General features: G+C 43.7%; 1 protein-coding gene across 1 annotated transcript in view; it reads left to right on the top strand.

The window, feature by feature from the left end:
• The window catches only part of LOC138285788 (solute carrier family 13 member 2-like), a 266,384-nt gene that overhangs the window by 136,000 nt on the left and 106,473 nt on the right, over nucleotides 1-23,911 (top strand). Inside the window, exon 3 of the mRNA XM_069226166.1 lies at nucleotides 636-772. Coding sequence (XP_069082267.1) covers nucleotides 636-772 — 137 coding nt within the window. The remainder of the gene's footprint in view (nucleotides 1-635; nucleotides 773-23,911) is intronic.

A 23,911-nucleotide genomic window follows, 5' to 3' on the forward strand; every position in this document is an offset into this window, starting at 1 on the left:
GATCAATGGTCACTAAATATGAATAAGGGTATGTGGCAAATTACTATATAAATTAATTTATTAGACAATAAATGTCCCCAGTACAAAATTCTATTTTATTATCACAATTCTAATACATATTTAAAAAAGATTAAATACGAATACAAAGTCCAGCCTATTCTTCAAAGGTTCATAATGAAACATCCGTCTGCAGGTACTTTCGCAAATGAAGGCGGGATTCAGCCGACACATGTTTCGTCCTGTTATAGGACTTTTTCAAGGCTTCTCACAGTTGAAGGAATCCATTTCAGTCCAAAAACCACTTATACTTTTATTGAATGTAAACGTAGAATTCCTATGAAGCGCATAGCTTTCACAAAATGTTTTCCAAGGTAAGGTTCACATCTGTCAATGTCAGTCTATATTTCAAAGTATCCCGCATGTATATATCGTCGTAGTCTATGTCTGACCTTAAGTAAATCTGGCATCCGCAATACCCGCCGACCAACAGGTGGGGTGCCCATGCCAGAGAAATGCTAACTATGAAAGTCATCTTTGACAGCTTTCTGTAGCCTAATATTAGCTACGTAATCTGTTGCCTTCTCATCAGTTCACCTGTTACAGATCATCTCTGACTCCATTTTCTCTTTTTTCAGGTCTGTGCCCAGTACCTGAAGGACACCAACATGCTCTTCATTGGAGGGTTATTGGTTGCTATTGCTGTGGAGCACTGGAACCTACACAAGCGCATCGCCCTGCGCGTACTGCTGATCGTCGGAGTCAAACCAGCTCTGTGAGTAACACTTGGGCTTGGGTTCTGTTTCAGGTATTGGAGCCCTTGTATGCAGGTCTTGATAGTCTATGGTTATAGTTTTGTATGCAATGTCTACATGTTTCCTCTCTGACTGCCAAGACACTCAGCCAATCTGAGGCCATAACTAGCCCCTCCCCAAAACTATTATTATTATTATTTCTCTAAATAAAGCATATTTAAGATCCTCTTGCACCACCTTGGTGGCATTTGTTTTTATGCTAAGGTAGCACAAAGGTGGCCTTTCCCCCACTCCCTCCATATTTATAAAGTGGCGCAATGCATGCATTACACCACTTTGTAACTCCCTGTGCCACATTGTGCCTGCGCCAGGCATAATGTATGCAAGGGGAGCGTTCCGGCGCTAGGAGGCTGGCAAAAATGGTGCAGTAAAACTTAACAGATTTCACGGTGCCATTTGTGGCGTAATTTTTAATACCTAGCCAGAGCAAGCATTAAAATGACGCACCCATAGAAACCTATAGGCCTCCTAGCACTTTGCTACACTAGCGTGAAACGTTTTGACACTAGTGTAGCAAAGCACCACAATAGCATCAAAAATGTTGACGCTATTGTGCAAACGACTGCATGGTGCGCCGTATTATAAATATGGTGTAACCCTGGTGTCGTTAGGTGCTAGTGCAGGGTGCAGAAAAAGTGGCACATCAGTTCTGATGTGCCACTTTTTCATAAATATGGGACTCAGTATTCTGCTTGAATGCCATCTATACAACCAGTCTTCAGTTTCAATTAATTTAAAATCATGCAAATAATGCTCATGTTTTATTCCGCCATAGTTAATTCATCTTCATCGATATTTCATTGTGTAATATTCTTCTATCTTTTATCATTACATTTTTTGTTATATTGTTCAATTTTATTAAACAAACTATATACCCATTTTCAAATAGAGAGTGCATAGGTGTTTGATCATGCCTTCAAGGCTTTCATTCCGTATGTCGTTCTTCTTTAGGGGATGTAACAAACTATTCACATTCCTTTTTCAATGTAATCTTAAGTAAAAAAAACACTATATTTCTGTCCTTTCTGTCTCGGGAGAACATTCACCCATGCCTCGTGTTCTCAGTGTAGTAAATGTTGGCCTCAAAGTGCCCAGTAATTGTGTAAGTATGCTGAGGACTCAATGTGGCCTGCAGTTCGCCCCAGGGATATTTTCTTTGGTTTGAAGGACACATCGACTGCACCCCTCTTTCTGAGTATGACTATACTCACATCATCGAGCTGTGGAGAACTAATAGTAGTGGCAGCAACTAATTGTATGTACAGTACAGGCATTGGTCCTGTTGTCTGCACGGCGAGGGTTGCCTACTGGCCTCTCCTGTTTTAGATTCCCTGCCAGTCCAGTGCAACTAGGTCCTCTGCTTGATCCAGGTGGGACATGGATGTCAGATATTAGTTTACCTTTTATGTGTGTAGCAGGATGAATGTGGTGTGAATCTTCAGCGCATTAAATCTGTTTTGCATCACTAAATAGAACCTTTCTGACTGCAATATGAATTACAGGGGTTTTCTCAAGTATTTTTGAAGTCCTTCGAACTGGACCAGAGCTTTGGGTGTGAACGGTAGTAAACTAAGGGTCACTTTGAAGTACAGGAACAACACTTGCTCCCTTCTTCCCAGATGTTTTATGCCCATCAGTGTGAGAGAAAGATCAGTGAGTAAGCCTATGTCTCATTTGAATCTTTTGTTATGTGTTCTCATGACAAGGAGCTCCCAGTCCCAACCCTCTTTCCTACTCACAGTTGAACAGAAAGACTGTAGCTTGCTTGACCAGTTTGTGAAGAAAAAGCAAAATTTATGAACTTCCTGAAGCAGGTCACTGAGATGGACCTGTGGAATACACATACTGTGTCTGCAAACTTAGTAGAAGTATGGACCAGCAACCACCAGTCAGTGCACCAGTACTTCCTATCAGCCAGTGCCAGGATACCACACCAGTGGGAATGGCTTAGGGAAACAGAAGGGGTGATTTAATAAAGAGTGTTCAAGTATTCATTAAGCGCCCGGGTATGCTCTTCAAAAAAAACCTTGATCACCACAAGAGGTGGTCCAGTGTATGAGAGCATACAGGAGGGCAATAAAGGCCAATCAAAACAGTCTAAAAATGAAAGCATGGAAAGCAGGTCGCAAGAAAGATCTCAAAGCTTTTTGGGACATTGTGAACAAGACAATTTTAAAGGAGGTCGAAGAGCCTCCATTGAAATTGCCATATCAGGGCAGGAATTGGATTTTTTTTTGGGTGGTCTATGCTTTCAGGGCTGGGGATGAAGGGATGAGAGAGTACAGGGGGAGGCTATGCAACATCGATCCTTGTGCAGCCTCCAAGGGAAAACACCAGCCACAATATTTCTCTAACCTAGACGAAGTGTTGGAGGCCCTTAGATCAAGTCCCAGTTGCAAAGCTTCTAGCCCAGGTGGGTTCCCATTGGACCTCTTCAAGATCCCGCTAGAGCCTTGGCCCCACTGGTAACTAATGTTTTACAGGCGATGAGTATTTATAACAAATTACCCACATGGTCGGAATTGATCATCGTCCCCATATTCAGAAAGAATGGGTGACAAATGTTAATGCCTGATTTTACTCCTGGACTTGATGGTGAAGGTCTTGGGCAATGTCCTTTTGTTACATATTGAGGCATGGGTCAAGGAGACCAGCAGACTTTCAGATATTTATTAAGGGTACAGAAGGGGTCTCAGCGCGAAGGACCAGTGCCTTAATCTCTCCCTTTTGCTCGTCAAGCATACTATTGCTAAACAGGGATCCCTATTTGTGGGGTTTATGGACCTGTTCAGTGCCTTCATTTGTGTGTCCCATAGTAAATTGTGGAATATTATGGAAGATGCGTCATGGACAGGCCTATTAGGTAAATATATTGCAACTCCAGTACTTCAAATAGGTTTGGCCCAGGAGGGAACTGCTCGGAGTCGTTCAGCATCCATAGGCGTGCCTGGCAAGGTTGTGTCCTTGCACCCTTCTTCATCACTCTTTACCTCAACCAGCTGAAGATGGAGTAAATTTCAACATGCAGGGACATGCCTCAGATTGGACTGCGCCCAGTACAAGCTTTGCTTTATGTGAATTACACCTTATTTATGGGTCATACCCCTGTGGCACTTCAGCTCCTCCTAGACAGATTCTCAGACTTCATGGATGGGCTGGACATGAAAGTTTATATACGCACAACCTTTGCCAGGTCCATTAACTCAAAACGTATTGTTACACCAAAATTTGTCTTGAACTTTAAGCCTATTCAAGGTATGAGTGACTTTAGTTACCTTGGTGTGGCTAATAAGTGTCCTGGTACCTGCAACAGGAGATTAGAAATAATCAGCTTGCTAGGAGTTTCAGTGCTCAGTTCTGCTTTGTTGCAAAATTGGGCAAAAGATCTAATCATCACATGTTTGCAATCTATCAGGCAAAATGTACAAGCGTGGCGATTTAAGTGTTGGGGGTCCGGGGAATTTATAAAGCAACCTTATTGTAGGCTACTGAACGTAGGTTTGTTTGCTGTTTGCATTCACTCTTCCTAACTACTGCTACCTTCGTCTGCCATAAGGAGTTAGGGCTATTTCGCTCGGAGGATAAAATACGAATATGTCCATTTTTGTTGTGGCAAAGAGTCTGGACCAGTGAGGCACCAGCATACAACAGATCGATAATGGAGGACTGCCTGTCTATGGACCAGTGATATTCCATGGCTGAGAGAAGTTAGGGACACAGCCACAACCCTGTCCAGACCGGATTTATTTGAAGACCCCACAACTCTATTCTTCCTAAGCAAAAGGGAGGTTAGGGATGTATGTTACACATTGTATTGGGCAGCAAGGTGGGCAAAAGCCGGAACCTTGCCATGTGTCATTTCCTACGTCTTGCTGGCCCCCATTGATCGCACCCAGACCTTTTTGCTACTTATTGAACAGCACTATCAGCACTTTATCTTTTAGCTACCTTCTTCCATTGTAATAACACATGTATTATAACCAGAGATCTTTTTTATGACTGTTATGTCTTTTATGACTTGGTGAAAGTCGAATAAAGATTTTGTACTGCTACTAACTTGAAGCCTAATCTCGATTTGTGCCTCTGCTACCATGTTACTGTACAAACCACTTTACATATGATTTTGTTTTGCAATTTTTATTCTACACCCAGATTTTGCACCATCAAAGCCCTCATGAATAAACATTCTATAAGACATTTCACACAGGCATTTTATTTCCTTCAACGCTTCACATCCGATGAAACAATAGCAACAGTTTATACCTGTCTCAGATTTGTGACCAAGACCAGGAAGACTCATGAGCATGATTCTAGGTGATATGTCTGGTTTTTTTTTATTCGTGGTGGTACAGAGGTACTTTTCTCGACCCTTTGCACTATCTGGAACACATAACGGATCCATACAGTATATGCGAGGTTTTTGTTCTCTTCTCATTGCACTTATTGGTTGATTAATGTGATTATCCATGTAGGCAGGCCTTCAATTTGCACTTTTGAACATTGTTGCATTTTACTTTTGATAATTGATGAATTTTGGAGCTGCCAAAGCGTTATGTTGTTTTTAATTGTAACATTTGTAACTACTTGTATTGTTTTTCCATCCTTGGTATTATTGCACTGCAATGTATTATATTGTACTTTTATAGGCTAGTCTCAACTAAATCGAACAAAGTTATGTGATGACGATGATTAATACCTTTTAGCTCCACATTTGGGGTCTCTAGATGTTGGCCCGTTGGTCGCTGTGCCACAAGATTCGAACTATGACACATTGACAAGCCCTATTAAGTGTGAAACCAGTCTGGGGTCCCTTGTGTTCCCTTTCTGGAGTTGCCTTATCCTGCAGTTCAGTACTCATTTGCATAAAGTGGATGTTTTGTGGTACAGTGTATGAAAATCAATGGCTTGGAACGCTACCAAGAGCGATTGGCAGTGGTGTAGACTAATGGCAAGCATTCCCCTCATCACATTGTGTCTGTGTGATGCCAACTCTCCTTGCCATGTTCTGAAACAAGAACGTGGACTTGCTCCATCCTGGTAGGAAGGTACTTTGCATTTAAGTTGAAGGAAGGTGCCCTGTGACTTAAGAAACGGGGTATTGAAGGTATTCTTGAATGAAGGAAGGAAATGCTTCTTCAAAGAGGAAGGCAAGAAGGAGCTGAGCAGGTGGAAAGGAACGTTGGCCTCTAAACAACGGACGTTTATGCACTGCCAGCCATGTAGCGAGGCGTTATGACCCTTTTCCCCCTGCTGTATGCTCTGCAGTGAAATGACTCATCCCCAAGTCTGTACCTGCATATAGACACTGTGATCTTCTCCCCCAGATTGTAAGGCGGCCAGGAAAAAGCACAAAGTGGGGCCGGAAGCCAGAATTACAAAAACAGCACCTGAATGGCTTTGTGCTAATGAAAATCACAGCTGCATTCAGCCATTTAATTGGCAGATGCACCTGTGACAGCTTGGTCCTTGAAAAATTCATAATGGGATTTGGTGGTTTGTTATTGTAGACCCTAAACAAGAAGCACTGCTGTGACCTGAGGCGGGCTCTTTATTTGTTTGAACGGTGGGCTTGAGTCTGGGCTCAAGGAAGATATAGGAATGAAGATGTATTTTCTTGTGCCAAACAACCTCAGCCTCTGCAGACCCGTATCCTCATGGCCTTTTATCCAGGACCGGAGGTGCACGCATTCACACAACCGCTCCACCAGAGGCTAGCACTTGAGTCAGTAGGGCGAAGATAGTGTAGCACTGCTGCTCCCCAAAGACCATGGGCAGCGGAGTAGCCTTCCACGTAAGTCATCTGTGAACAATGGGGCCACCGTATTGATCACTTACGAAGTACAGTGTAGTAATTGAGACACTGTGGGGACTACAACGGACATGGAAACATTTCATCTTGCTTGATAACAGGTTCATACTTATTTTAGGAGGCTGGAGAGGAAAGAGAGGTTGGATGCATTCCCAGAGGAGAGTCAAAAGATTATCCCTCTGCAGTGACACTGGGGAAATGCGTATGTTATGACTAAAAGAAGGCAAACCCCACTAAAAATTGGATCATTCACTGGAACATGACAGCTTCTTAAAGTGACAGTTTCATTCTGCTTGGCTCCCTTATTCTATGTACAGTCAAAGAAAGTCACTACGCAGTACTCATGATTGGCCACTGACTGCTTCTTCCCCCTCCATTACTCCCAGCTCCAGGCTTTTTTTTAGCCATCAGTCAGGTGCTAGGGGCTGAATGAGAGTCAGTCAGCGTGTGCAGGGAGGCACAGTTCACAGCTTCCAAACTTCACAGAACCGCTGTGGTGGGGTCTCTGAATTGCATCTCCTTGACAGACACTCTAGTGTCTCTGAATCCAGAATCACACCAGTTACAATGACTGGTTTGCTTCATAACAAGTATATATGGGTGCTCTTTGGCGGTCAGGTTGAGCCAACCTTGGTATGGGTCGGTCACGCTCCCACCCACAGCACAAGCCGATTCAATTCGCTCCCAAGTGGTGCACCACACAATCCAGTGTGGGTATGTCTGCCTCCTGATACTGCCAGCTGTGTTCTAGCCTGGTCACAGTAACTACCGACACACACACAACCTTCATCCTTCCCTTCAGTTCAGGGGCCTGCTTCTGAGGTTTGTATGCAAATGACAGACAGTAGCAGCATGACTGTCCGCAGACCAGCCAATCCCGTACTTCTCATTGAAAGACCAACAGATATAGCACCTAGCAGAGGTGGAAGGAAACTCCCCATTCGAATTCCCCACATGCACAACATATTACAGCCTCTCCTTTACAGCAAAGTCCCGGCTACATGAGTGATCACTTCAGGATGTTACACTGGTAATATTCAAAATGTGCTACTAATGTCTGTGTACCCCATCTTACAAATTCTTCTGGCCATCATACAAGCACTTTGTCATATACAGATGTACCGATATCGTGGACACATTTCTGTACTTCAATGTATGCTTGAGAGTCGTGACTGAGATAGCACTAGTACCGATGTTGCACAGGAATTCAAAATCTCCAGATGACTGTGATGTGTATTACAGGTGAATATTAGAAAAAGACAAAGTTCCTGGTAATTAGAACCTCTGCCCACTCCCCCCTTTGCCAGAACAGCAGGGTGCATCTCTTCCAGCACACAGATAATCAAACTTCTTGGGGTAAAGTTTACCTCAGAGCTCTGTTTTCTCGAAAGCTCATAGTCAGCAAAACAAACAACAGCTACTAACTCATGAAGATAAGAAGTGTCCTCCTCCTCTTCTTATACTCGAGCAGTGGCATCAAACTTACTAATGCCTCCGTATTATTCTCGAGGGCAAGTGGTCAGACTGCACCTTAATAATAAGAAAATACGACAGATAGACCAAGATGTGAAATAATTGTTCTAACTCCCAGTGGCTCCAATAGTGTAAATCAAATCGTTCTGTCTTTAAAACATTTAGGAGCAAGGATCCAAAATACATTCAGACATGGAGAGGTCATTGCACTCTTGATTTCGGCCATATGGAACCACCAAAGTAATAAACTAAAATAAGATTTAATAGTAAGAAACACCAGGGTTGAGCAATTGGCATAAAGGGTATAACTCAAGAATCATTTTAAACCCACATATGATAAACCAAACCGAACTGCAAGCCTGCCTTGTTAAAGAAGCTTCTACATTTCTTCAAGACAAAAGCGGGACACTACCATTCCTTTAGTAAGCAACCATGCTCTGGCAACAACAACGAACACACCAATACACTTTGAGTCCCTACACCAATCAGGTAAGTAATGTAAAGTTAATTATATATAGTTCTACTAAGAATAAAAAATAAGAATTGCAGTGTACCGTGCCCTTAAATTAATGATAATCCATGCAGAGATGACATTATATGATTGTGCTGCAATCTTTCCTTTCATGTCACAAGATTAGGTTTCAGCATAGGCAAAATAGTTCAGAATTTATGTGAAAGACCTGATTACAGACGGCCAGTTGCTCACTGGAGATACTATCAGTCAGCCAATAACTGAGGCAGAAATGTGGTACCAATTTGCTTATTTGCAACTAACTAGTGTGATGAAATCCTAAAATCCACTTAAAGAAATTTCAGTGATCGAAGGCATGACAAACGTTATGTACCCAGAGTCAGTTTAATGGCATTGGCAATTGTAATAGATACCTAAAAGACCATTAAGCATCAAATCAATGCAGTCACCTCCTCCATGATGCTCTGCAGAATCTCCCAATGTGTGCTAGTCAACACCAGGAAACCATCGCCCAGACCCTCGTCACCAGCCGCCTCGACTATAGCAATGCACTCTATGCCGGAACATCCACCAGCTCCTCAAAAGGCTCCATACCATACAGAAGGCTGCAGTCACTCTTGTCCTGGACCTCCCTAAACGTACCCACATCACCCCCACCTCAGAAACCTCCTCTGGCTCCCCATGCAGAAAAAAGTCCAGTTCAAGCTCCTCTTGCATACACCTACAAAGCCCCACATGATCAAGGACCATCCTACATCAACCACGTCTAAACTTCCTGGCCCACCAGACACTTGTGCTCCTTCTCACTGGCCCTCACACCCACACTCAGAATCCATCACAGCTGCAGCAGTGTCCACTCCTTCTCCTACATAGCCTCCAAATCTTGGAACAGCCTGACTCTCCACCTCCCCTTCAGAACAGCACCCTCACTAGTGGACTTCAGAAAGAGACTCAAGACAGCAGGCATACGCGGCAAGACCCTTCGATGGATACACTCCTTCCTGACAAGCAGAACACAGAGAGTCAGGCTCCCCCACACCTGTCTGAACCTAGAGAGGTCAGCTGTTGAGTACCCCAGGGATCCTCATTGAGCCCCATGCTGCTCAACATCTACTTGACCCCCCCTCGCCCCAATCGTCGGGAACTACAGTATGAACATCATCTCCTACACGGATGACACCAAGCTGATCATCTCCCTGACTGAAAACCCCTCAACAGCCAAGAAGAATTTCAAAGACTGGATGGAAGCAGTCGCTGCCTGTTTGAAGGAGAGCTGCCTTAAGCTGAACTCCAACAAGACTGAGATCCTCTTCCTGGGACGACTCCTGGTGGCCCTCAACACTCAGCAGCCTCCCCACACCCACAGACCACGCATGAAACCTCTGCGTTGTCCTCGACTCCACGCTCGCCATGACCAGGCAGGTCGCATCCACCTGCTTCCACACCCTCCAACTTCTACAGAAGATTTTTAGATGGATACCAAGTGACTCCACAAAACCGTGACAAACACCTTGATCACAAGCAGACTTGACATACTGCAACAAATCCAGACCATTTGACAGTGCTGTGCTCTACAAATACTGATGGATTGATTAGTTAATTGATTGATTGATTGATTTGCTGTTTGATTAGGGGAGAAAATTTGAACAGGATGAAGTTCTACACAAAATGGTAACTCTAGCATACATCGGCCCAACTTCAGACATTCAATGACCAGATTTCAGATAAGTGACAAAGGTGCCAGACTGGCAACATGGGCAATTGAAACCATATTTTATGACATCTGCAATTGGAACACGGCTGATACAGAATCTGTCTACACATTAGCTCATGTCATGACATGACATTTCTTTTGAACCATAACAAATAATTAGCTTAATGAGCTATTCAGACACATATCCAGCTTGCATCTAAATCTGGATAAATTTGTATCTGTCTTGATTGCTAGCTCAATCATAACTCACTCTGGGAAGACAGTAGAGTATAGAGTTGTGGAAAACTGGAATTAGGGTTTACAAATATGAATCTTTAATGGGATGAGAAATGGCTCTATGAATACGTTAGGAAGATGTTGCCTAGGTTTGAAAGTGAATTAAAGGAATAGAGTATGCTCAGTAAGTGCTCTGCGCCTTACACTGCGCACAATAACAATCTACAGGAAGAGTCTCCCAACAAACATACAGCTGCAATTAATCCTAAAGGTAGTAACTCAACAAATTAAATACATATCACTTGCACGTTTGCCTACATCAATCGTTTTCACTTTACATAAACTCTACACATTGCACATGTGCCACTTCTTACATGATGGGTCCTTTCCTTACATACTACCCTATCTTACATGCAGGTATATCATCTGCACGTATGCACCATCTTTCGTAAGTTCTATCCTTTGCAGTTTGCACATACACTCCCATCATACACACACCTTTTTGCCTTTGTGCATTTATGCTGTTTTCATTTTTTTTCTGTCATTTACACAATTATTATGTTTTATACAACTTTTATACACCTCAGATGTTCCCCAACTTACACTTTTCTGTTGTCTGTACATGTACACTAGTCATATACAAAAATCTATCCTTTGCTCACGTTCCTTCGCCTTCCATAAGTCTCTTTCCTTTACACATGTGCTTCATATTAAACACACTGCAATAATTTGCACAGGTACCCACTGCTCTACACATTTCTAACCTTTGCATGTTACCCTATGTTATGACATTGTATACTCGCTTCTACTTTCTGCGCTTGTCCCCATCTTATATAAGTTCCTTAGGTACCTGATTCCCATCGTTAACAATATTCAATCTTTTGCTCAAGTACAGTCTCACAGACATTTCTTTCATTTGCAAATACAGTAATGTTGCACGCTTCACTCCGACTTAAACAACTGTGTTTCCTTTCACATGTATCACATCATATGTAAGTTTCTGTCATTTGCACATGTGTGTTTCCTGCACGTTCCCAATCTCAAGGACAATCCTACTCTAGGTGCATCACATCTCACACCAGTGAAAGACCTTTTTCTCCAGGTCCTGGGGCAGATGGAGAGCTCTTAGCAGGTATTCATGATTGTTACAGTATTTTCTCTTCACCACCTCACACACAGACTTCACTTGTTTCCCTCCTGCACAAATGTCTATAATTTGCTGAGGTACCTATGGCTTGGACAAAAATCTATGCTTTACACTCACACTCACACTCCCAAATTACAAACACCTCAGTTCTTTTTAAATGTACCTTTTAAATCTCATATAAAAATTCATTCCTCTGAGAAACGCCCAATCTAAAAAAAAGTTTCTTTCATTTTTACCTGAACTTCGTATTGCTTACACTTATGTCCTCTGTACAAGTCACACCTTACTTGATCTTACACCCACTTCTGTCCTCTGCTTGAGTCGAATCTTACATGTTTTTTTAATCATTTTACATGTACCCCATTTTACACATGCTCCTGTTCTCTGCACAAGTGTAGCGCTTTAAAAGTCTTTCTTTCAATTTCAAACGTCTCCCATCTTACAAACGTCTGTCCTCTACACAAGTGCCACATCCTACCCCATCTTACAGACACACTTCTGACCTCTACTGAAATGCGCCTCTCTTACATGGCTCTTTCACTTTTACATGTACACCATTTCCACACACTTCTGTTCTCTGCACAAGTACTGCATCTTAGAGACACCTTTTGCTGCTGAACAAGTTTCACATCTTACATGTTTTTCTTTCATTTTCACGTTTCACATCTTCCACACATTTCTGTCCCCCTGTACAGGTATCACAATTCAGACATACTTCTGTGTTCTCCAGAAGTGTCACTTTTTAGATGTCTTTCTTTGATTTTTACACTTATCCCATCTTACACACACTTCTGTACTCTGCAAAAGTGCTGCATCTTACCTCATCATAGAAAAAACGTCTGTGCAGCGTATTACGACTTCCTTTCATTCTTACGTGTACCTAATCTTACATACATTTCTGTCGTCTGCACAAGTGAAGCATCTCACCCCATCTTCTGCTCCATTCTCCCTTTTGCACAAGTGCCCCATATTACCTCATCTAGCACACACTTCTGTCCTCTGTACAAAAGCCACATCTTACCCCATCTTACACAACACTTCTGTCCTCTGCACAAGTTCCACACCTTACTACATATAACACACACACTTCTGCACAAGTGCTGCATCTTATGTTCACTTCTCTCCTCCTTTCCACAGCTTCACAAGTGCTGCACCTTACATGTGTTTCTTTAATTCACACACTGTTAGACCTGGCATCCTTTGCATGGTTCCCCCTAACTTTGTGTCCCTCAGACCACCTGTTTTGCTGACCTCGTTTTTGCTGGCTTTAGGATTCTGGGCACGTTAGCACAGCTAACCAGTGCTAAAGTGCATGTCCTCTTTGCTTAAAACATGGTAACATGGGCTTATCAATGATTGGCATATTTAACTTACTTGTCCGTTCATAGGAAAGTGACCACATGTGCCCAGGGCCTGTAAATTAAATGCAGCCACTAGGCCTGCTGCACTGGATGTACCACCCACTTCAGTAGCCTTTCAAACATGTCTCAGGTCTGCCATTGCAGAGCCTGTGTGGGCACTTTTAAACTGCCATGTCGACCTGGTAAGTTAACCCTCTTGCCAGGCCCAAACCTTCCTTTTAAAACATATAAGTCACCCCTAAGGTAGGCCCTAGACTGCCCAGGGGCAGGTGCAGTTTAGATAAAAAGCACAACAAGTATTTTTAAGTTTTACATGTCCTAGTAGTGAATAACTTTAAAATGTATTTTCACTATTTCAAGGCCTATCTCTCCAATAGGAAAGAATTGGGATTGCCTTATTACATTTTCTAAGTGCAATTTCCAATTGGGAAGGGATGGAAACCCCCAAGCTTTGTGTCTCTGGAATCACAATTTAAAATCACAACTTATGGTGAAGTCAGATTTAAAATTGTAATTCTGAAAATGCCACTTTTGGAAAAGTTTCATTTTTGTACTTTAACCATCTAGTGCCTTCTGTCTGTTAGAAAATACATGTCTGGGAGGGTGACAGCTGGGCTCTTGTGCATTCCCTCCAGACAGCCACACACAAAGGGAGCTTAGGTGTCACTGATGAGCAATTCTGGGCAGGAGGGGAGGGAGGAGCTGACACACCTGAATGGGCTGTGTCCTGTAGTGAGACTGGAGCCAGGGCAGTAAGGGTAGGGATTCAGTGTACTTGAAAGACCTATCTATGATGTCTTGCCCACTTCAACGGCACCACTGGGTATAAGAAATGGACCTCAGACACCACCAACTTAGTTCACTTCTGGACCTGTGGATACTCTGCCAGGAAGAAAGGCTGCTATGCTGCTGGAACAGCTGTCACTCTGCTGGACACTGCTGGACTCCTACTCTGCTATGCTGACCTGCTGCCCTGGTTACAAGAAAGACTGGACCTGAATCTCTCCAACCCAGAACCAAAGTGACTCCAAGGACTTGCTGGCTTCCTTCCTGTTCGTCTGGAGTCTCAGGGACATCAAAGACTTCTCTACATCCTGCAACAGCAACTGGACTTTGCTTGCAGCAAGTCCTGTCCTGCCAAGTGATGTCAATCCGGTCCTGGGTCCATGGAAGTGGGTATAAAGTGCTGCAACTGCCAGAACCTGTGCATTGATGTTGTTGTGCTGATCGGAACTAGCACATCTCCATCAACACCAATGCATTGCTGCTAATGCAAGAATAGAGGACTCTGCACTTCCGTTGATGCAGCTCATTGCTGACTGCGAGGATTGAGAGCACCACATTGCCAACTTTGTGACACATCGCTGCCATTCCTGATGCATCTCCAACTGCGCGTGTCAGAGTCGACGCATCGCCTATATCCGTAGGATCGACACCAGCGCATCCTAGCATCTTGTTCTCGATGCCGCGCAACTCCGAACCAAGGTATTGTTTTTAGAACGCCAAGGCTGGTCACTGTATCTAACCCATGCTCCATCATGGTTGGTCTCACTTTTCAAATTTGACCCGGTCTACTGCAACCAGAAAGCCCAAGTTGGCGCTTTATGCTTTTAAGCACTACAACTAAGTTAATTCTTTAAAATATCAGAACTCGACTTCTACTAAGTAGATGTTTGTCATTTTGGTCTTGTTTTGTTCATTAAATTAAAATCTATTTTGACTAACCACATGTGGTATCTTTCTGTGTGGTGTTTTCACTGTTTTATTGTTTGAAGTGTTACACAAATACTTTCCACATTGCCTCTTAAGTTAAGCATTCCTGCTCTGTGCCAAGCTACCAGGGGGTGAGCACAGGTTAATTTATGGTGTGTATCTGACTTACCCTGACTAGGATTGTGGTTTTTGCCTGGACAGGGTGTATACCTCTGCCAACCAGAAACCCAATTTCTAGCATACACACTTCTGTACTCTGCTCAAATACTGCATCTTACACACACTTCTGTCTTCTGCAAAAGTGCCACATCTTAAGTGCCATATCTAACCCCATCTTACACACACAACTCTGCACAAGGGCCACATTTGACCCCTTCTTACACACACCTCTGTCCTCTACACAAGTGCCACATCTTGCATGTGTTCCTTTTATTTTTACATGTACTCCATTTTATACATGCTTCTGTCCTCTACAAAAGTGTCACATCGTACCCAATATTACTCACAGTTCTATTCCCTGTACAAGTGCCATATCTTATTCCATTTTACATACTTCTGTCCTTTGCACAAGTGCTGTATCTTATCCACACTTCTCTCCTCTCCACAAGTGCAGCAATTTACATGTGTTTCTTTCATTTTTATATGTATCTTGTTGTATGCACACTTCAGTCCTTTGCACAAGTGCCATATCTTATGTTTCTTTAATTTTCATATGTATGCCATTTTACACACACTTTACACCCCTTGCACAAGTGTTCTGTCTTACAAAATGCTGTTTTATTTGCAAACACAACCCAATGTTATTTTCTTATTTTCCTTATTCATATCTGCTCCCGCCATACACGCTTCTATCCTTAAAACTTATGCCCTGACAAGCTTCTAAAATTCGCACATGTAACCCATCTTATGCATGTTTATGTCCTTTGCATATGTACTCATTTTACACACATATACACAGAGAGAATTATTTGAGGACATTCATGCTACAAAACATTATTTTCTTTGAATGTGTGCAGCGTCTGACACAAGTTTCTAACCTTTAAACGTCTTACATGTCTTACACAAGTTTCTATTTATTGCCTATCTTATGCATTTTACACAAGGTTCTATCCTTTTAAGCCACAGCCCACCTTATGCACATTTATATCCTTTATTCATGTTCCCTAATAAATCGATACATATACCTTCCACATGTGTGAACGCTGAATTTCTACTAATAATTATCCATGTATCATGACTTATGAATCTGCTTAGAATTTGACTAATATAGAAAATAATGTGTGAACTTATTAATTGCTTGTTAATATAATTTGATGTACTTCCGTTTAGGATAATGTAGTAGTTTGTTATCTTAATGATCTCAAAGCATGTATTGCTTTATTAATTTGTAGGCCTTAAGTTAGCGAGGTTTGGGCCTAGTTTGCACAGCCTTATGTTAAGCTGCACTGTTCAAATATTGTCAAGAGAAATGTATGCTTGAAAAATTAATGCATTCATTGTTTTCCTACCACATTGACCAAATGCTAGCAGACATCTTAAACTTTTCCATGAGAACCGCTTGCTAGAATATTTTGTAATAGTAGGAGCAACATTGTATAGTTTAATATGTGAGAGAGTAATGTTCCCAGGAGCAAACAATGGATGTACTGACTAGAGGACGGAGTCATACAAAATTGATACCTGACAAGCCTGACGGTGGTAACAGACAAAGAGGAGCCAATCATTGACATGTGAACAATAGTCTAGTTATATCTTAGATTTAGAAATGAGCTCTTATTGGACTAATTGTAAACGTACGATTTTCTGACCAATGGCAATGTGGGAAGTTCTTTGGGCAATTTTAACTTACCCCCACTACATAGCAGGAATGAAACCACTTCTGCTTACGCCATTCTTTTCTAATCTATTTTGCTGAAGGAGCTGATGTGTTCCTAGAGACTTTATTGCTTAAAATTTCGATATGGAATACTGATTCCTAGACTTTGCCTTGTGATGGTTCAGGTAGCTTAGAGCCCACTTTTTAAATCATTCTTTTCATTCGTTGATGCTGATGTGGACAGAAATGATGTCTAGCTGACCATAGATAATCGCAGCTTACTGATCCATATTGAGGAGAGATATAACAAATGCTATTCTTCTTGTTGTAATTTGTCTTTTCTCCTTAGGTACCAACCGCTGTTTTGATAGAGCCATAGCTAGATGTTTTCCAAATGAATGTTGTCTAAATTGTTTTGCAGGAAGTCCAAACATGCTAATGCTAATTAGAAGGTTAGTAAGGGAAGTCCCGAAACGCTAACAAGTTGCTAATTACCAAAGGATAACTGATATTGCTCAGATGCTGAATTTTAATGTATTCTATTTCTATTGTTCAGTTGCTCTTGGTATTAATTTGTACTGTAATTCTTGAATGCATAGTAATCCATGCTTTAGTTAAATTGAGATTTTTTAGAAGATTTGGTCAACCACTGGTGTTTTTATTTGTGTATCAGGTTGTGTTGAGATTGATTTACGTGACTTTAGTGTTGTTAATATGGGGAAATAAACATTCTAATTTTACATAAATGTGTGGTTATTCATGACTGGAGGAGTCAGGGTGTATACTAATTACTGACTCCATAGATAAGAACATTTGATTGTTGATGTTTTATGGTTGTATTAGGGTTACGCGAATGTTAGAAATGGTTGGCTAGGGTACGAGCCTAAGCCAGGCAGAACCAACCCACTCTAGTCAGGGCAAGAGAGTTACATGTCCAAGATAACCCCTGCTCACCCCTTTGGAAGCTTGGCACGAGCAGTCAGGCCTAACTCGGAGGAAATGTGTAAAGCTTTACACGACACACACAACACACGTGACGCACTATCCCCACCACAAAGGAAATACAACACCAAGTTATATGAAAACATACTTTATTATACACAATGCAATTATTAGACCAAACATTGCATATCAGTAATATCCTGCCACCTTAGCAGTTGTCAGAACGTTACACATTAGTTACTCTGCAAAACTAGCAGTAGTCACATATAACACACATGTTACCCAGTTTTCTGCAACATAAGCAGTAGTCAGGAAACACGTTATTACACTAAAGCACTTGTCATAAGAATATCATAAACGCCCATATTAGGAACATTATAAAATGTATGGCAAGTCAGAAAAACATATTATCATGTTATGCCCATAAAAGGAACATTTACACACATATACGAGAACATCATCAAACAGGTGGGCAACATATAAATCAATAAAAGTCTCTAAAAATAACTTTTGGTGTACTTATCGTCTTTTAGTAGTACCTGGTTTAGGATGAAGGCACCCCCAGTGCCCAAAGAATGAAAAAGGGGCCCCTGGTGCTCCTCTGCACAAAGTGAGGGCCTCCTGAGGTATCTTGGTTAGAGGGGGGTGGCACTCACCCCCCTCTGCATTACTGATTGGCCCCTTCAGGGGCCTGCAATTGCAGGGGACCCCCCCGGGCCTCCCTGGCCCTCACAAGGGGGGCTAAGGTCAGCAATTATTTTTAGAAAGGAGGGGGGGCCCTATGCACCCCCTCCTCTAGAAGGACGGGCCCCACCTGGGGCCTTTCTGATCACTGGGGCCCCCGGGCCTCCTCTGGCCCTCACCGGGGGGGCAAGGCACACCAAAAACGGATAGGGGAAAACGGTAGGGACCACCACCCATCTCTGGGGGGGCCAAACAGCCGGTACAGGAATGCAGGGTGTGGGGAGCCTCCGGCGAGGCTTCCACCACGCCCGCATCCTGTGAATGGCAAGGTGGGGTTCCGCTGGGGTTGGGGGGAGCCTCCAATGAGGCTTCCTTCCCCCAGGATGACCAACACGAAACAGAGGGGCCCGGTGGGGTGGGGGAGCCTCGAATAAGGCCTCCTTCTCCCGCCCGGCTCAGCATAGATGTCGAGGCCTGCCCGGGCCGTAGCGAGCAGCAGGCACCAAAGTAGATGCCTGCTTGTGCCCCAAGGGCACTCCACCGAGCACGCTTCAACCCCGGGAGCACAATAGGACCACCCTCGCTCCTTCCTTAGCCTGATTCATACCCCGGGGCACCTTCCAGAGCACACTCTCAATGCGCTCTGTTTTTTAACACGCCCGGGTCGCAGCGGTGATCTCAGCTGGGACAACGCGCTTTTCCAAGCGCTAAAAGAAGGAAAGGAGCAGCGCTTTCGCCACAAGTGTTTAATCCTGTAGAAATGTGAAGCGCTTTCCAAAGCGCTAGTTCTGGTTAAATATTGAAGCACTCCTCGTGCTTCACAAGGTTACAGGGGTCAGGGGCCACAGCACTGTGCCCCTGGGGAGCAAAATTTAAGAAGCAGGTGCACAGGGGAAGGTGGCCAGCAACAGGCCGGCACAAAGAGGATGCAGGCAAGTGGCAAGTCCTTCCAGTGACCAAGCAGGTCAAAGGTCAGCGCAGCAGCAGTCCATGGCGGTTCCTGGTGAGTCCTTCCAGCCTTTTGTGTCCAGTTCCAAAATGATTCCAAGAGTCTCCATATTGTGGGGAAAACTGCCCTGTACTTATACTCAGTCCTTACAGTTTGGTTCTGGGAGTGCCCCTCTCTCCTCCAGCGCAGGCTCCAAACATCAGTTGGGGGTAAACTACCCTATTGGGTGAGGCCAAGGCACAGCCTTTACAAATATAGGTGTGCCCCACCTCTCCCTTCTCTCAGCCCAGGAAGACTATTCAGTATACAGATGCACCTCTGTGACACCTCCACCCTCCCTGTGTACAGGCTGTCTGAAAAGTATGCACAAAGTCCCCCCTGTCAATTTGCCCAGAAGTGGGTTGGAGTTAAGCTGCAAAACACCAGAGTCATAAGCACAGAGAAATGCGCACTTTCTAGAAGTGGCATTTCTGTAATAGTAATAAAAATGCACCTACACCAGTAAGCAGCATTTATTATCACCATTACAACCATACCAAACATGCCTACGTTACCCCTTATAAATCAGACAATTCCCCTTACACATAAGGCAGGGCATTTCTAGTGCAATCCTATGAGAAGGCAGCACTCACAGCAGTGAGACACCAAGTTAGGCTGTTTGTCACTACCAGGACAGGCCACACAACCTGGCACTTGTCCTGCCTTCTAAATACATGGCACCCTGCCCATAGGACTAGCTAGGGCCTACCTTAGGGGAGACTTACATGTAGTAAAAGGGGAGTTCTGGGACTGGCAAGTAAATTTAGATGTCAGGTCCCTGTGGCAGAAAACTGCGCACACAGGCCCTGTGCCAACAGGCCTGAGACAGGTTTGAAAGCCTACTTCAGTGGGTGGCGCAAGCAACGCTGCAGGCCCACTAGTAGTATTTAATTTACAGGCCCTGGGTCTAGAGATACCACTGTACAAGGGACTTACAGATAAATTAAATATGCCAATTAGGTATAAGCCAATCATACCAACTTTAGATGGGAGATCACCTGCACTTTAGCACTGGTCAGCAGTGATAAAGTACTTAGAGTCCCAGAGCCAACTGCGAGAGGTCAGAAAAAAATAGAAGGATTTAGGCAAAAAGTAAGGGGTGAACCGTCCACAAGGGCCAGGTCCAACAGCGAACATTATTGCAAAGATGTAGTAGGCTGAGGACCCAGTAAAAATATTGCCAATGAGAGAGATTCCAGGAGCAGAAGTGACATTCTTTCATTCACAAATGATTACCCAAGGATGAGAGAGAAGCCAGTAGAGTGGTACCAGCAAACAGACAGATTTGCGAAGCTTGCAAAATGCCTGTGGGAGGATTTGAACACCCTGTTAGAGACAGTAGCTCCAGCAGATTTGTGGCTCGAATGCAAAAGGAGTGTAGAATGGCCAACAAGAGATCCCAAGAGAGAACCAGAAACAGGTGCACCATCTCCTGATGTAGTGAAGTATTACTATAGGGTGATTGAATTCCTGAAAACAAGAATTTCACCCAAGGATATTGACTGGCAGAGAATTGACAGGACAGTTCAGGAAGCAAAAGAATCATACATGCATACTATGAGAGATTGTTACAGGTGTTCAAGCATTACAGTGGGAAAGAGACAATTGAGCCAAAAGACATGATTAATTTTGTGTTCAGATTTGTTGAAGGAGTGAGACCTGAAATTAGCCAGATGATCAAGAGTAATTTGATTTGTTGGCAAGTGAAGCCGGTTGACGAGGTATTGCAGTATACAAAATACTGTAGCGATTAGATTGAGTTGAAGCAGAGAAAGTTGAAGGCGAAGGCAATGGTGATGCAGATTAAAGCGGCACAAACAGGGATGCAGGGAAATTTTCTGCAACAGCAGCAGAAGAGAAACGTGGTATTTCAGAATCAGGTAAGAGGTAGAGGTCGAGGAGGAATGGGAAATGTGAATCATGGTCCTGATTTGAATACAGTGGTCATTCAAAGTGATGTGCAGGGGATGAAAAGATTGTCGTCATGTCAAGCTTGTGGAGGCCTCGGACATTGGAAAAGGGAGTGTCCGATGTTAGGTCAGGAAGGTGTTGTTCAACAAACGAGCTAAATCAATTATTTTCCAAATATGAGAGGACCAAGAATGAGAGGTCAAAATTTAGATTTTAAAAACAATGTAAATCCAATGCACAATTTTCAGCTCATGCAACCAGTGCAAATGCCATGTTCGAAGATGCCTCAATCACAGCAAATGAAACCTCAAATGCAAATGGTACATGGACAACAGATTCAAATACCTCAAGCCCTAGTAGAGCGGCAGCAGGTCGCGAGCTGAGGGTTCAATCAGAGTAACAACACAGTACACCAATTCCTAATACACAGTGAGAATGGAATAAACGATGATTAAGCAAGTGAAAGTTCAGATGAAGAGGAATGTGTATTAGCTGCTTCCTTAGAAGTAGATCAGAAAGGCCCATATGTGAAAAAAAAAGTAATGGGTCCCAAAATCTCATTCTTAGTTGATACAGTAGCTACACGCTCAACAGTGAGAACTGCAGAAGTCCCGAATTTGCCACTATCAGGGAAAATGGTCCAAATTGTAGATGTTGTAAATCAGTATTTGACAAACCCAATCACAGAACCAGTTCAGGTACAAATTGACAACTTTAAAGGATTACACAGATTTGTGGTTTGTGATTCAAGCCCAGTGTCCCTACTGGGAAGAGACTCGTTGTGCAAAATAAGATGTTCAATTACGTGCTTAAGCAATGGAATTGCCAGTCAGACAAACAGTGATGATGAAGATGACTTGTCCCCAGAACCAGATTGTGACACTATGAATGAAGACTACCTCTTGCTTAGTAGAAACCTTACTTTTGACTTACAGGGAACAGTTAAAATGAGGGTGTGGGATTTTACAGAAACATACATTGATCTAATAAAAGGAGTTGAGCCAGTTAAGGTCCCAGTAAAGCCAAATGTGATTTTTCCGCAGATACCCCAATATCTCATGACACAGGATACAATTGAAGGGATAGCTACGATTATTGCAGAGTTTGTGAACCAAGGTGTTTTGAAAGAAGTGTTGAGCAGCCCAGGTAACTCAACAATAATGGGATTGAGAAAGCCATGTGGGACATTCCGAATTGTTCAGGACTTGAGAAAGATAAATGACATTGTAATTGAATGTTTTCCCACTGTGCCAAACCCAGCAGTGATTTTGTTTCAGATCCCATGCGGTTTACTGTAGTTGACCTGTCACAAGCATTCTTTTCTGTATCTCTTCATGAGGATAGTCAACTTCTTTTCTGTTTCAAATTTTTGGATTGAGTTTACCATTGGTGTATAATTCCACAAGGATTTTCAGAATCACTGTCAATTTTTAATCAAAATGCCTTTCCAATCAACATTAGTCCAGCACATTGATGATTTGTTGGTGGCATCCAAGACAAAAGAGGCATGCAAGAACAATACTATTGCCTTACTGAATCATTTAGGGAAAAGTGGACATAAAGGGGGTCATTCTGACCCTGGCGGCCGGTGACCGCCAGGGTCACCGACCACGGGAGCACCGCCAACAAGCTGGCGGTGCTCCCGAGGGCATTCTGACCGCGGCGGTTCAGCCGCGGCCAGAAAGGGTAAACCGGCGGTCTCCCGCCGGTTTACCACTGCCCTTGTGAATCCTCCATGGCTGCGGAGCGCGCTCCGCAGCCATGGGGATTCTGACACCCCCTACCGCCATCCTGTTCCTGGCGGGTCTCCCGCCAGGAACAGGATGGCGGTAGGGGGTGCCGCAGGGCCCCTGGGGGCCCCTGCAGTGCCCATGCCCATGGCATGGGCACTGCAGGGGCCCCCGTAAGAGGGCCCCGCAAAGTATTTCAGACAGACAGAAACTGAAATACGCGACGGGTGCAACTGCACCCGTCGCACCCCTGCAACTACGCCGGCTCAATTCTGAGCCGGCGTCCTCGTTGCAGGGGCATTTCCTCTGGGCCGGCGGGCGCTCTTTTGGAGAGCGCCCGCCGGCCCAGAGGAAATGTCTGAATGGCCGCCGCGGTCTTTTGACCGCGGTGCGGTCATTCAGCGGCGGTACCTTGGCGGACGGCCTCCGCCGTCCGCCAAGGTCAAAATGACCCCCAAAGTGTCCCGGCTAAGTCACAGTATTGCCAGAAAGAAGTGAGATATTTGGGCCACATAGTTGAAAAAGGCATTAGGAAAATCTCCAGAGAAATGGTCACAGCCATACTGCAGATGAATCCCCCGGCAACACAGAGAGATGTCAGGATGTTTTTGGGAATGGTGAGCAATTGTCGCCAATGGATCTCCAACTTTTCAGTCATTTCAAAGCCATTACGAAAGCTGACTCACAAGGAAGTTACCCATCCCTTAATGTTAGACCAAGCATGCATGAAAGCCTTTACTGAGTTGAGAGAAAGCCTGTGCAAAGCCCCAGCTTTGGGAATGCCTGTCTACACAAAACCCTTCATGTTGTTTTGTCATGAGTGTGATGCATGTTCTTTGTCTGTCTTCACTCAAGCCCATGGTGGTGTAAACCACCCAGTAGCATATTTTTCAGCTACTTTGGACCCAGTCGCAGCAGCTTTACCTGGCTGTTTGCGTTCCATAGCAGTGGTTGGACTGAGCCTCACTCAGAGTGAGAGCATTGTGATGGGACACCCTTTAACTGTTATGGTCCCCCACTCCGTTGACGTTTTACTCACCCGAACTAAAACACAGCACCTAACTAATGCCGGGCTGACTCGTTATGAAACGGTCATCCTGGGGTCCCCAAATGGTTCACTTAA

This window comes from Pleurodeles waltl, chromosome 3_1 (genome assembly GCF_031143425.1).
Source record: "Pleurodeles waltl isolate 20211129_DDA chromosome 3_1, aPleWal1.hap1.20221129, whole genome shotgun sequence".
Taxonomy (NCBI): Eukaryota; Metazoa; Chordata; class Amphibia; order Caudata; family Salamandridae; genus Pleurodeles; species Pleurodeles waltl.